The sequence below is a fragment of the Solanum verrucosum genome, unplaced genomic scaffold (genome assembly GCF_900185275.1).
Source record: "Solanum verrucosum unplaced genomic scaffold, falcon-dt-bn FXZP01000060.1, whole genome shotgun sequence".
Lineage (NCBI taxonomy): Eukaryota > Viridiplantae > Streptophyta > Magnoliopsida > Solanales > Solanaceae > Solanum > Solanum verrucosum.
In genome coordinates this window covers 2,699,388-2,713,996 of record NW_026020129.1, presented here as the reverse complement: position 1 = coordinate 2,713,996, position 14,609 = coordinate 2,699,388, and the positions used below count along the sequence as shown (strand labels likewise).

Here is a 14,609-nt window from a genome sequence, read left to right as displayed (position 1 = left end):
TTATTGAAAATCCAATCATGTCAACCCTGCAAATGCAGAATCAAATCCTGCAAATTTAGCTATAAAACGTTACTATGAGTAACGTTTTAGGTTTAAAACGTTACTCACAGTAAGGTTTTAGGTGTAAGAATCCTTTGACTCCTGCAAATTTAGCTATAAAACGTTACTCATAGTAACGTTTTACCTCAAAAACGTGACTGTCAGTTACGACACTCTGTTAAAGTCTTCCAACTGACCACATGTGATTGTAAAATAAATGTTGCTGTAAGGAATGTTTTGCATATTCCAACAATATTCAACAAAACTTTTACTTGTGTTGCCCATTGTTAAAATAATATTCACAAAACTTTATTAGGTAATAAGTCAAGTGTATCATATTATTAAGAGATTTTTAAAATAATATTAATAAATTAGAAAAATAATTTTAAAGCTATAGTAAGAACTTAACATAATATGATAAACTTGACTTATTCTAAATTTGCAGGAGTTGAAGACCCGTGATTGGATTCTTAGTAAACGTTACTCATAGTAACGTTTTAGGTGTAAAATGTTACTGTGAGTGACGTTTTAGGTGTAAAACGTTACTCATAGTAACGTTTTAAATTTGCAGGATTTGATTCTGCATTTGCAGGGTTGACGTGATTGGATTCTCAATAAACGTTATTGGGAGTAACGTTTTACACCTAAAACGTTACTTACAGTAACGTTTATTCATTTAACGTCGTCAGTTCCGTCAGTTTTTGTCAGTTGAATTTTTAAAATAAAAATAACCTAAAACGTTACCATGAAGTACGTTTATACTACTTTTGTAAAAAATTTAAAAAGCGTATTAGTTTGGTGAATTGGTTTTTAAAATAGCTTATTTTGGTCAATGCTTCCAATATGTTTGCCCACTAGTATTATGTAGACATAAATTCAATATTATATTAGGTGACATATATTTACATCAAATCAAAAAAATATACGATATATGCTTTCAGATAAATTATAATGTGATCAAATTTTTTAAATATAAGAAACATACATAATAAAAAAAACTAAAGTAGAACTTAGTTTCTCAAATGATGATATAGGTTAAAGAATTCTTTTTGCAATGAAGTTATTAAACTAATTTTGTTCATTTAAAATAACTAAACTTTTTCTACTATTGTCCCAGGTCAGCTACAATAATACTCTCTTTCAAATGTATATGTTTGTTATTATTTGGTTAATTAAAAAAAAAAAAAATTTCAAATACTTTATATCGCTATATATTCTTAATTCATTAATTAAATATTTATCTTTTTATTTTTAATTTCGGAAAAACCTTTGAAAAAGAATCTAATAATTTAAGTTTGAATTTTATATTTGAATTAAAGAATTTATTGAATATATATAAATAATTAATTCAAAATTCAATAAATAAAATGAACCAGATTGGAGCCATTATTGTAAAAACTAAAAAAGGATTTATTGTTGCCGACAAGTAATTATTTTAATCACGTAACATCTTACATCTCTATCCGTTCAACAAAATTCTTTAGTATGGAAGTTGGAACTATATAATAAATGATGAAAATAATTATGTGTCATTAATACTAAAATGAACTCTCTCCCACTCAAAAAATATTTTATATTTAGCTTCTAAAATTAATAAAAAAATAATTGTTGTTTTATAAATTTAAAAGGTATTTCATTTTTTTTTCCAATAATTTTGAAAAAAATTATCATAATTAAGAATATCTTGATCAAGGCTTTTTTTTTAAAATTTTTTTAGGAGTATGTGAACTTTTAATCTATATTTTCAAATCTAAAATATCAATTATTTTGAATTAGAGAGAGGAAGTATACTAATAAAAATAGTCATTAAACTATATAAAAGTATTATATTTTACAAATAATACTTTATGATTGGGCCGCCTATTAAATTAAGTTTAATATTATCTTGAATTGTGACTTTTGCACGTCACAATATTTTGTAGGTCATTTTCTTCTAATTTTAAATTATAAAACGTGATGTTTGAACCGTTTCCTCTCCCACAGAAAACGAATAAATTTAATTTAAATATTATAAAGTTTTAAAAAAGCTCGTTTATTATTAGTTTTTTTATATATACATATTTAGTCGAAAGAGTGCATAATTGCCTAAATTATTTTAACTCTTGGATAGTTACATGCATCTTTTATACTCTTACAAGTAATTTAAAACCTCTTGCATAGAATGTACTAGTAAAAATTATTTATAATTTCTTAAAAAACGTGTGAACCGGCAAGTGGACAAGTAAATTGCATGCAGGCTATATATGTACGGATTTTTCTGTTAGAAAACAGATGAAAAAGTAAATGCAGATGATAGGTGAATATTATGAGAAATTAAATTACTTGCAGCGAAAAAAATGCTGATGGACCAAAAAACAGAAGGGGGTAGCTTTACAATTAATTAATGTTGGGAGTGTACGTAAATAAAATATATACGTACTAGTTTAGTGTACGTGAATTAAATATGGTAGTAGTATACCTGAGTGTAGAATACAAGGAGAACGAGAATTTTAGCAGCAAAAAAGAGAATCCTTAGGAGTTTGAAACAACTTGTTGCCCATGATTTGACACTTTCTTCTCTTTTCTTTGGTGAAATGTTAGAAAATGTCTGTAAATATGGAAATTGGGTTGACAAGCTTGCTTTACCACAAAGTATAAATGTTCCAATCCTTGTTGATAATAGCCATAGTGCTAATTTGCACAAGTTCATCTTTGGATGTTGCAATCTATTGTTTATCATCCATGCTATCTGAAAAATAAAATGACTTTATTATTGTGTATAATCTAGTAGTACTGATAATATGAATCTTTCGAGAGTTCAATTCTTACTGTTCTTTTTTCATTTTCACTACATATTAGTTACATTCTTACGTCTATGAGGCCAGAGAGTCTTACTACAAGGGTTACTACTCCTACAAGACTGATTTGGATTCCAGAGTTGTTACAAGGGTGGGACGGTGAGAGAAGCAAGGGGATATGAGATAACATAACAGATGCATCAGAGAGACGTCAAGTGGTTGATATTATCCCTCTCAGACGAAAACTTTAACGATAGATATAGAAAAGCTAGCGGTGGAGGTACAAGTTTGTGTGCATGTGTTCGGTTGAATTCAATTACTTTAGACTAAATTACTTTAAGAAATTCACTGAATATGTATAAAAATGAAATTCAAAATTCAGTATAATTCCACATGTTGCTATCTTATTAGAATTCAGAACTCATAATGTTCAAATCTAGCTGCCTCTTAATTCAGTGGTGGAGCTAGAGGTTTTGTATGCATATGTTCGGCTGAACTCAATTTTACTCTAAATTACTTTGAGAAATTCACTAAATATGTATAAAAATGAAATCCAAAATTCAGCACAACACCATATGTCGCTATCTTATTATAATTCAGAACTCATAATATTCAAATTCTGGCTCTGCCTCTTAATTCAACATGGAAAAGTAATACTTAATGAGAAGTATATAACAAAATCTTACATGTTGAGGAGTTCCATTCATGGATGCTGAAGTTTGAAGGAACTTTGTGTAAGAATCATCATCATCATCAATATTGCCTTGATCTTGATGACCATAGGAACTAGCATCATGAATTGAAGGTACAAAAGTGTCACAAAGAGTAGTAAGAGAGTCCAATTGGTTAGAGGAAAGTGCCCCTAAGTACTCAATTACACTCCTACTGCTTTTGGAGAAAAAACAACAATTTTGTGTCATTTTCTGATCCATTTCTTTTTCTTCTGTTCTAATTCTTTCTTGTGATAATATTGTAAACTGCATTTGACTATATTAGGTATATATTTATAGGGAAGGAAATTAAATTAGAGGGTACCCTACCTAAATAATCAGAGGCATTAGGAGTTTGGGGTTCTAAATTTCCTTCCCCTTTCTTACCATTGAGTTGTCAATTAGATTTGTTAGGGGTTCACAAGTTATAACTTAATTTTCTAGTACAAATATAGGATCTATGGAAAAGCTACTGGGTTTGTCCGAACCTATGAACCCCACCTAGCTTCGCCCCTGACCCTAAGCCCACCTATTAGGGCCAGAGCTAGCTTATGGTCAGGGTTTCATTCAAACTCCATTTGACAGATCAAATTATACTCTATTTATATATGTTTAATTTTTTTTATATGTATATATAGTAGATGTCGAACTCCCTTCGACTAGTTCGTATGAAAGGTCAGGCTCACCACTGTCACCTATTATTAGGTTGGGTGAGGAGGAGCTTATAACACAGAGCCCAACGAATTAAGGAGACTGTTTGTGGTGGAAGTAAATTATTCAATGCACAAACTCATCAAGATATGGCTAGAAATTGTTATTTATAAAAGTGCATTATATTGAATTTATGATAGTAGATTCATAATTAAAAAATGTCTTCATATTTTTTTAAGAAGAAATGAAACAAAAGATATATTAGAGCTAGCCAGCTAGAACTATTATTATATATAAGAGGTCTACCAAACCAAATCAATTGGAAAAATAACTGTCAATTTGGTTATTGTGGTTTGGTTCGGTTTTCTTTGGTTTTTTCAGTTCGAAAGTAATAAATTTCTTGAAGACATATGTATCTCGATAGACACAGACACCTAGTACATGAACAATTCATATGAAAGCTATTGTGGATTCAATTAAGCAATACTAGAGTTAATAATACTACACGAATAAAGTGATTCAATTAAGAAAAAGTGTGACTATCTTATTGTGAGGTACGAACAAAGTGATTCAATTAAGAAAAAATGTGACTATCTTACGTGCAGTAGGGTAGGTAAAGACTAAAGTAATGAATTTTGATGGACTTGGATTTAGGATTGTAATAGTTGGGCTAAAATTTAAGTGTTGGACTTGAGAAAATGGTAAAGTTAAAGACTTAATTAAAATTTAACAAAATATTTATATTTTATTTATGAATAATATATAAATAATTATAAAATTTATCTATATGTTTTCTTGGTTCTGTTTGGTTATTTTTGCGGTTTTTTTTAGTAAAATCAAAACCAAAACAAAGCTAAGTATCAATTTTCATAAAACCAAACCTAACCAAACCAAATATCGGTTTTGTTAATCGATTTGGTTCGAATTGCGGTTCGATTTGATTTTTTAACCATAATCATGAACAACCCTAAGTATAAGCAAGCAAAAATATAAATTTGTAAGTGTATGAATTACCATCGATTTGATTTTTTAACCATGATCATGACAACCCTAGGTATAAGCAAGCAAAGATATAAATTTGCAAGTGTATGAATTACCATACCGATAAATTTATCTACACAGAGTGTTTATATCTGACTAATAAATAAATTACATTTGTCACATTGTTTGTTATATATTATTATAATCATTTATTATATTTCAATTTCACCAACAATATCTTAATATCAATTAGTTAAGAGTGGATGTGATAGATGGCAAATGCGCTATATCTGACTAATAAATAAATTACATTTGTCACATTGTTTGATTATATATTATTATAATCATTTATTATATTTCAATTTCACCAACAATATCTTAATATCAATTAGTTAAGAGTGGATGTGATAGATGGCAAATGCGCTACGTAACTGCATATAATAACCAGAAATTTGCAATAATAGAGAAGATTTTGGTAATAAAAAAATTGTGTTCAACTAGATATAAGGATAAAGTCAACAATTCTTTTTAATAAGCTTAAAGTACATCTTGATCACAAACCCAACAACCAACAAAAAAACAATAATGAAGAACACAATTTTGATTATATAATGCAAGGTATTACCATAATCAATTTTTCGACCAATAATATATAAGTATTTTAATAAATTATGTACAAATTAGTTCTTGGACTATACTCTGAAATTGTTACTTCATCTTTGATTTTCCAGGTGATATTCGATATCTGCATTGAGCCCTGACTAATTTGAATTAACGTTATATAAGGTTCATTTTTTTTTTTTTAAAATACCCACTAATAAAAAATTTCATAGTAAAAAATTCGAACCTCTACTCTATGAAATATTTACGTATTTGTGTATCAAAATCTAATTATGCTTTCTATTATGTCTGTTGCATAAATAATTGAAAATGGATATTGGATCAACAGTACTGTTTGCAACAAATTTTAAATTTTTATTGTCTGCGAATACCAGGTGAAATGCAACTCACGTTCCTTTCTATAGAACGACTAGACAATAATTTTCAGAGAAAATTTATGTTCATTATCAAAACTCACACATTATTTTTATGGATCGGAACATCATGCTACATGGTTTTAATTTTTAACCTCCACAAACATCTTTTATTGTTGGAATATTTTTTCATCTCGATTTATGTGATATTATTTTATTAAAAAAATTCGCGATATTGATTAATTCAACGCACAATTTGACAAGAAATTATGAATATTGAAATTTATTGTGTAAAATAAATCTTATATATTTTTGTAGCTAGCTAGGTGCTCTTGAGCTAGACATTCATCTACCTAATTAGCATTCTTGTAAGTTATCGAAGGAGTTCTCTTTGTCTCCGAAAAGATAAAGTTAAAAGAAAAAACTTATTTGATTAAGAGGGAAAAAAAAACTTTAAAATTAAGTTATTTTAAGTTATAAAAAAATATTTTTATTTAATATAGTAAAAGGAAAAATATTTCAAATAAATTGAGACAGAAGGAAAGATTAGTAGTGACCAAATTAATTTCATGCATAATTACTATACACCTAACTACTTGCAAAATCAATGCCTGACCAATGTGAGCTGCACAAATAGTACTCCTTGACCTCTAGACCACATTTAACCAGAAAAACAAGCCATATATATTTTAGGTAGATTGTTTCTAAATATTAGAAGGTTTCATGATTATTTTTTTTCATTTCGAAAGAAAGTATAGAAGGAAATGCATCACATAAATTAAAAAAATTAAAGTTAAAGGATCAGAGTAGGTTTCTAAAATTAATAATTCGTATGAATACTTAATAAATTTCGTAACACTAAATATGTCATTTGAATTAAAATTATTAAGGAAAAATCCTTTTGGCCAGAATTTGGCTAGAAAATTAAAAAATATATGTTATTTTACCTTTTAAAACAATTTTATCCTTTTAACTTTAATACATTTTAATTAAAAAATGGAAAATAAATCAGTTTAACTTTAAATAAAAAGAATACTATAGACTTTTTAAATTTTCTAATCAAATTCTGACCAAATTTTCTGGCCATTTAACATTACAATACAATCGAATCCTTACCTTATATTCTGAATCCACCCTACTAAATGATGATAGGTATCTGTCACAAATGTATGAAACAAAACATTACTCTTTGACACATAATAATAGAAGAAAACTCTGCAATTTTGACTTGTTGCAATTCATTGTCGTGTAAGTTGCATATGAACTTTAAAGCACCATAAAACCCAATAAAGGAGCGATATTTTAAAATTATACTCTCTTTTTTTTCGTCCTAATTTATATGACATAATTAAAATTTCAAGGGAGGCAAGTAACTGACCAATAATAAGGAGAGGTTAAGTAAGCTATACATAATTGGATTATCTGTTTACAACGGGTCCCACCAGGGCAAATTTTTATATGTATTTTTTCTAAAAAAATTATATCACAAGTATGGGTGATGTATATATCAATGTTAGGTGTTTCTCATAATTCATAGGCATAAGTCATCGACGGCCCCTTAAAGTTGTCCACATATTTCATTTGGACATCTCAAATTCTCAACTAGGGTTGTACCTATTGAATACTTTATTTGTTCAAAATTCAATCCTATTTAACACAAAACGCTGACATGGCAAAAAAAGTGTGCTCCACATTCCTTGAGCGCGTAAAGCAGATAAAAATAGTATTTTTCCTTTTTTATTTTCTCATTTATACACTTAAATTTTTTAATTTTTTTTTAAAAAGAAATAAATAAAAGCATGTCTTCTTCCCACAATGTTCCTCTGCAAGACTGCAACCATTGTTCTCCTCTTTCTCTCGCTCTTTTTTTTAATTTTATAAAATCATAATATAAATCAATTGAAGAATGATTTTAGTTTAAAGTTAAAGACAACAGAAACACTAGATTTGGAAAATTTGCCCTATGTTGGGAATTTGTTAATGCTGAGTATGCATTATAATTTTCTATTTTTTAGCGCAACGAAACCCACAATAAAGCAACAAAATCGTACATACATTATTATAAAGATCTAAATCTCAAATATTCTAACAAAACTCCATTTTTTCCGATAAAAATAATACGAATTGATTATTTTTTCCGGCAAAAGTTGTTATTATTTTTTATATAATTATGATAACAATTGATTATTAGTGGGAAGAAAATAAAGGCAATGGATTATGGACAGTAAGGTTCAATGGTAAAGAATAAAAAGGTGAGCGTTTGGTTGGAGGCCTATTGCCGCCAGTGGAAGGGTGAAAAGAAGGAGAAGAAGGAGGTTGGGGGTGGGGTGGGTTGATTCAAAATTTTTTTTTTTTTTAATTTTTTTTTTTTTTGAATGATTTAAATAGAGATTAAAAAAATTGCATTCAATTGTCACGTGTCATTATTTTATTGGTCCATCAACAATGTATTTGTGTTTGAGACACACGCACTTTTATCTTTCAACTGATTTTTATTTTGTGTTAAATAAGTATAAATTTGTTAAGATTAAAGTGCTCAATAGGTACTAGGTGTAGTTGAGGTGTCTAAATGAATAATAAGGACAACTTTGAGGGGCCGCATATGACTTTGGCCTAATTCATAACATGCCATTGCCATTATGCATTATGTAGCTTTTAAAACTAAAGAATTTAAACTTTTGTCACTTACAAGTATGGGTCATGTATTTAATTTAATTAATTAACACTTATTTTTGAGCTGGAATATTTTAAAATAATAAGTACCATAAGAAGAATGGAATTTCCAATCTTTTTAGTTTTTTCCTCATGGGTGGAAAAGTAAAAAATAAAGAAAAAGGGCAGATTACACCTGGGTTGGCTACTTGTGGAAATTGTTTTAAAATTTGGGCCGTAAGATAAATTTGGGTCCAAAAGTTACGAAGATTTGGGGTCATTAAATAGGGCCTAAATTAAACAAAATGTCCATTAAGATGTATTTTTTAAAAAATAAAAAATAGGAAAAATTACATGTTAAACAAACATATACTAGTTAATTAGTAATTATACCTATAGTTTTAGTTAAGAGGAACTTTCGCTTATAGCCACTCAAAAATAGCCTAATTACGCTCCATATATATATATCATTGTTCCTAATCTTATCTTTTCTAGTATGCCCATATATCCATTATCTCGACATCTTTGTTTTTGTTGCTTTCATCTTTTGGACGCGTGGATTCTTGACCGGACATCACCTCGCCCCATACAAATATGACTGGTCTAACAACCATTTCATAAAACTGATATTTAGTCTTGGTGCATATTCTTATCACACAAAACACCGGATGCAAACATCTATTTCATTCACCCCACTCCAATACGATGTACAACATAATCTTCAATCTCTCCATTCCTTCGACCGAAATACTTGAAACTTCTTTTCTTGAAGATGACTTGTGTATCGATCCTCACTTCCACATGTATATCGTGAGTTACATCATTGAACATGCACTCCAAATCAACCTGAACACCTTTTATTTTAGGGTCTTTCTCTAAAACTCTATCTTATCATTAACTCCACCCCGTGTGTCCCGTCAATCGATATCATGTTATTCGCATATGCACACAAATTGACATCTCTCCTTGGATATGTTGCGTCAATTTATTCATCGCCAAAATAAATAAAATTGGGTTAAGAGCCGATCCCTTGTGCAACCCCATCATAACATGAAAATACTATGAGTTTCTTTCCACTATCCTCACCCTAATTTTTATAACTTTATTATATAATATATGTCCTTAATTGTTCCTACCAATACACTTTAAGCCTCCAAATATCTCCATAAAAAACCCCATTGATTGGCCATTCTTGGAAAGGGAATATCTACATTCTACACATACAATTTGATCTGGCCGTACAAAAGTCCAACAGATGTTGGATCAACAATTCCTTAAACAAAATCAGAGCTTCTTGATGTTGACTGATGTGTTTTTAAGAATGGAGCAATTTCTTTGTTCTTTTTGTTTTCAAATTTAGTGCAGGGGTCGTTGGGTGTGAGGTAAACAAATATGGGATAAAAAAAAGTGATGGAATAACTTTTTTGTGTCTTGTTTGATTGCCACGTTTTGGATAACTTATCTCACCATTTATACCATAGTGATGGAATAAGTTATCCCAAAATAACTAATCTTGGAATAACTTGTTCCCAATCAAACGACCCTATAGTTTAAAGGTTTGCAAGGAGACAAAAGGGCAAAAAATTCAAACATTTGGTCAATAATCACTTGTTTTATGAAAATAGGGATTAAGAAAAAAAGCAATGAAATCAAATTCAAACTTCAGGTGGGGAATTAATTAATTAATATATATATATATATATATATATCCGCTTGATCATATGTAGCTTCCTTTCCTTATCAATTTCCAACATAAAATTTTATATATACCTCCAACATAGAAATGAAGACAACGACACAGATATTACAAGTTGAAAATAGCATGAGGATTTAAAGAAAATGATGATAAAATAGTGGAATTTCAATGAGTGGAAGGAGCATTTACCACACAACTTTTGAATTTCTCTCTCCATTTCAAAATTATTGAATTTGCTGGAGTTTTCACACTTTTTAATAATAAAAAAAGATTAGGACATAAATTAGATATTATTTTCCATTTTTGCCTTATTAATTATTGTCAAATTAATCTTTAGAATAATTCAAAGCAATTAAAATTTCTTGAACTCATCTCATAGAAAATCCATTTGAAGGGTAAAAGTGAAAGAATATTTTTAAAATAGTCTTGAAGAATGAATAATTAAATTAATTTGAAATATGAAAAATATCTCAATAATTCAATTATTTTAAAGCGGAGGAAGTACTTTGTATCTTACGCTGACTTTTTAACTTTTAACATAAAGCAAATTGTTAGTACTCCCGCCCTTTTAAATTTCATGACTTTGTATTGATTTGACACAACTTGAAAAAAAACTTTTAATAAAGAAATATTAGTAAACTAATCTTATGTTAATAATATTTTGAAGATTTAAATCTGACTATCAGTTAATAGTAAAATTTCATGTGTGGACATACAAAGTATATTATGGATTTTTTTTGTCATCAATTTTATTTTGACTATTATTATTTAATACTAAGGGTAGAAAATAACAATATAGTAAAATTTTCTTAATTTTTTAAAATTGAACAAGCAAATTAAAGAAATTTACTTTTAATACAGGATCAAGTAATATAAAACGAAGGGAGTCAGAGTATTATTTTTGAATGTCTAATCAAAGTCCATACAAATTAATGCGCTTTCTAAAAAGATCGATTAGAATTTCAATGAGCGGCTACAACAAATATAGTACAAGTCAAGAAAACTTAAACTTGCCAAGAATGGAAATATTCGCATGTTTAGCTTCTTTTTAGACTTTTGATTATTTAATTACACAAATTAAATATCTTACAAGCACTACCATGTCCATCCATTTTCACTAACTTAATTTCCTTTTGTTTTAATTAATAATATAATTAACCAACAGGGCCATGATGGTGGGACATTACAAACTTCCTTAAATATCAGCCATGTTGATTTCATTTCACAATTAGTCAATATATTCTCTAGGGTTTAATTTAAATCTTAGTTCAATTTCTTTGTATTGAGATAAAATCTTCAATATTTTTTTTCTTAATGGGTTCATCATATAAGAAAAGTATTTATATGGTTCTTTTTTATGTGTTTCTTTTCCTTCTTCTACAACAATGTGAGTTGATTGTTGCAACAAGAGTAGTTGTTATGAAATTTCATCAACCTAAGCCTCCTTCTACTAATATATTTTCGTTCAATCGTTACAAGAAGTCTGAAGTCGTAAAAGATTATAGTGGTCCAGGACATAGCCCTGGTATGGGCCACGATAATCCACCAGGCGCGTCATGACCTACTAAGTACTAGCAGAAAGGTAAATTCAGAATCTAAAGGTGTGTCACGAGTGGGATTTTACTATTTATATATGTATACATCCTTTTTTTGGGCGTATGTGTATACATATTTCTAGCCAGAACAATGTGCTCGGTTGAACTTACATAATTTGTCCTAGATTTGCCTCTGCTAAACGACAAACACACTGTGTTTCAATCGAGTACAATCGATATTTTAGTTAATTACTTTTTTTTTTTTGTGGAGGATGTTAAGGTTGATGCTGAAGGGTCTAAGAATATTGTGACAATATTTTTTCTGCAGCTTGATAGAGATTTCTACAAATTTCTTGTTTTTTTTTAATTCTTCTCAATAATATACTATTGAGATTACACATGCATGTAACAATTACTAGTCTGTTTGTTTTTTTGCTACTTTTTATTGTTTTCTTCTTATATGTATTGGGAGATTTTGATTGATTTATTGTACGATTGTTCATTTTTTATTTGTTGAGTATTTAATCCATTTCAAAGAAAATGAAAGGTGTGAGCACACGGATTTACCTAATTAGCCTAATAATGAGAAAAGAAGGGGAAAACTTAATAATGAGGTGTATCAGTAGCTTACATCAGGAAAATTAAGGATATGTATGATGGAACCAAAGATCCAAGCAAAAACAGTAGAAGAAGACTTAGATTACCAATCAAAATCTTACTAAGTATTTTAGTTGGTAAATACAACAGGAAAAAATGACGCCAAATTTAGCAACATTCTATCAATGGATTACCAACTGAAATATTACTAACGCACACCTTTTGTTGGTAATATTACCAACGAAGTATATATCGGTTGGTAAATATGACAAAAAATTGTTTATATAATTTATTAACATATTACCAATGAATTACTAACCAAACATTTACCAACGGCAATATTGTGTTGCTAAATTTACCAACCAAATATCAATGTGTTGGTAAATTAGTAACGAAATGTAATTTGTTGGTAAACTTGCCAACCAATATCCAATTAATTGAAAATTTTACCGACGAATAAAGATTGTAGTTAGTAAATTACTAACATCATTAAAATAGTTGGTAATATACCAACCGATCATTAATCCATTGATAAAATTTATCAACATATTAATTATTAGTTGGTAATATTACATATGAAATGTTTAGTTGAATAGTAACTATTACCAAATGTTAGTAAGTAGTCAAGTAGCACCTGAATGTGGGGAAATCTAGGGGCTAGTCTCCTCTTGCATAGTATATATCTTTTATTTTTATATGTTACTCCATTGGTTGTGGTTATCTTGCCACTTTATTGTAGTTATTTTTTTCTAGCATGGTGTGTTAATACATTGTTGTTTTGAGGGTCTATCGGAAGTAATCTCTCTAGCTAACCCACAAAGGTAGGGGTAAGGTATATGCACATCCTATCCTTTCTAGACCTCAATTATAAAATTACACTAGATATACTGTTATATATTATTGTTGTTGTATTTGGACCAACTATCAAACAATAAAGGCATATGTGAGCTAAAAACTACCAACGAAGAACATATCAGTTCGATTTCAAATACTTTAGGACATATTTACACTTTTTTTTTATAAAAAAAATAAAGCGATTATACAACTTGTAGAGTAGACAATAGGGAGTTGCTTGGATGGTAAACACCTTTTATTTCTACTCTTAAGATTGTGAATTCGAGTGACCAAGGGAGCTAGCAAAAATGTGAGAGCTTTCTGGGGAGGGGTTTTTTAAAAAAAAACTTTGTAGAGTAGTTTTTCAATTTTTGTACAAAAAATTTGTCATGGTGTTTGGTCGACAAACAACTTGTAGGGAAAAAAAAAGTTACACCATCTTTTGGGACAAATGTCAATAGTTTTCTTGATATTTACTGAGAGAATAATTTTCTAGTCATTTACAAATTTTCTTTATATTTATATTTTTTTTATCAGAGATCTTCATTTTCATATATTAGAGATCTTTATTTTTACGCATAAGAAAATTCTTCTATCCAAGGTTATTTTAGTTTAATCTTAATTTCCTCATAATAATACAATATTATCATTTATGCGCTCTTAAAGAAAGAGAGTGACGACAAACTCTTAAAACGTCATGATATATCTTACCTTTAATTTCAATAAATAACATATAATTTTCAAAGTAAATGAGTTCAAAGGTTCTTTCCATGATAGTGATGATGTATATGATAATTATATTTATCTTATCTCAAAGTCCATTGTCTCATTTTTTTAATTTTTAAAAATAGTTAATGAAGTGCACCACTTATATTTTTTGAAAACGAGGGTATATTTCTTATAAAGATAAAGTAGGAAAACGCAGACAGGCTTGGCATGTCAAGATTCTGGTCATCATAATCAAAATCTTTATTGCAAGTTAATCATAGCTTAATTTGGTGTTTAATGGTGGACTTCGACAAAGATATTTATTATAAAAACAAAAATATTCTTGATTCATATGCACATGATGAGTTTGTCAAAATCTCCGTTGGGAAGTTGATTAAAGTGTTAAACATAAGTGATTATGTCACTCGATAAGTGGGGTAACAAAATAAATTTAT

The 14,609-nt window shown here is 28.7% G+C and overlaps 1 protein-coding gene across 2 annotated transcripts in view; it reads right to left on the bottom strand.

Annotated features, from left to right (window-relative positions):
* LOC125826823 (long-chain-alcohol oxidase FAO4A-like) overlaps positions 1-14,609 on the bottom strand; it is a 143,860-nt gene that overhangs the window by 2,848 nt on the left and 126,403 nt on the right. The window contains exons 2-3 of one of the 2 annotated variants that reach the window (XM_049506166.1): positions 3,503-3,761; positions 2,498-2,767 (exon numbers count right to left, since the gene is read on the bottom strand). In XM_049506166.1, coding sequence (XP_049362123.1) covers positions 2,498-2,767; positions 3,503-3,748 — 516 coding nt within the window. In that variant the 5' untranslated portion in view covers positions 3,749-3,761. Of the gene's footprint in view, positions 1-2,497; positions 2,768-3,502; positions 3,786-14,609 lie in introns of those variants that run through there. The other variant, XM_049506165.1, reaches the window with a different exon arrangement.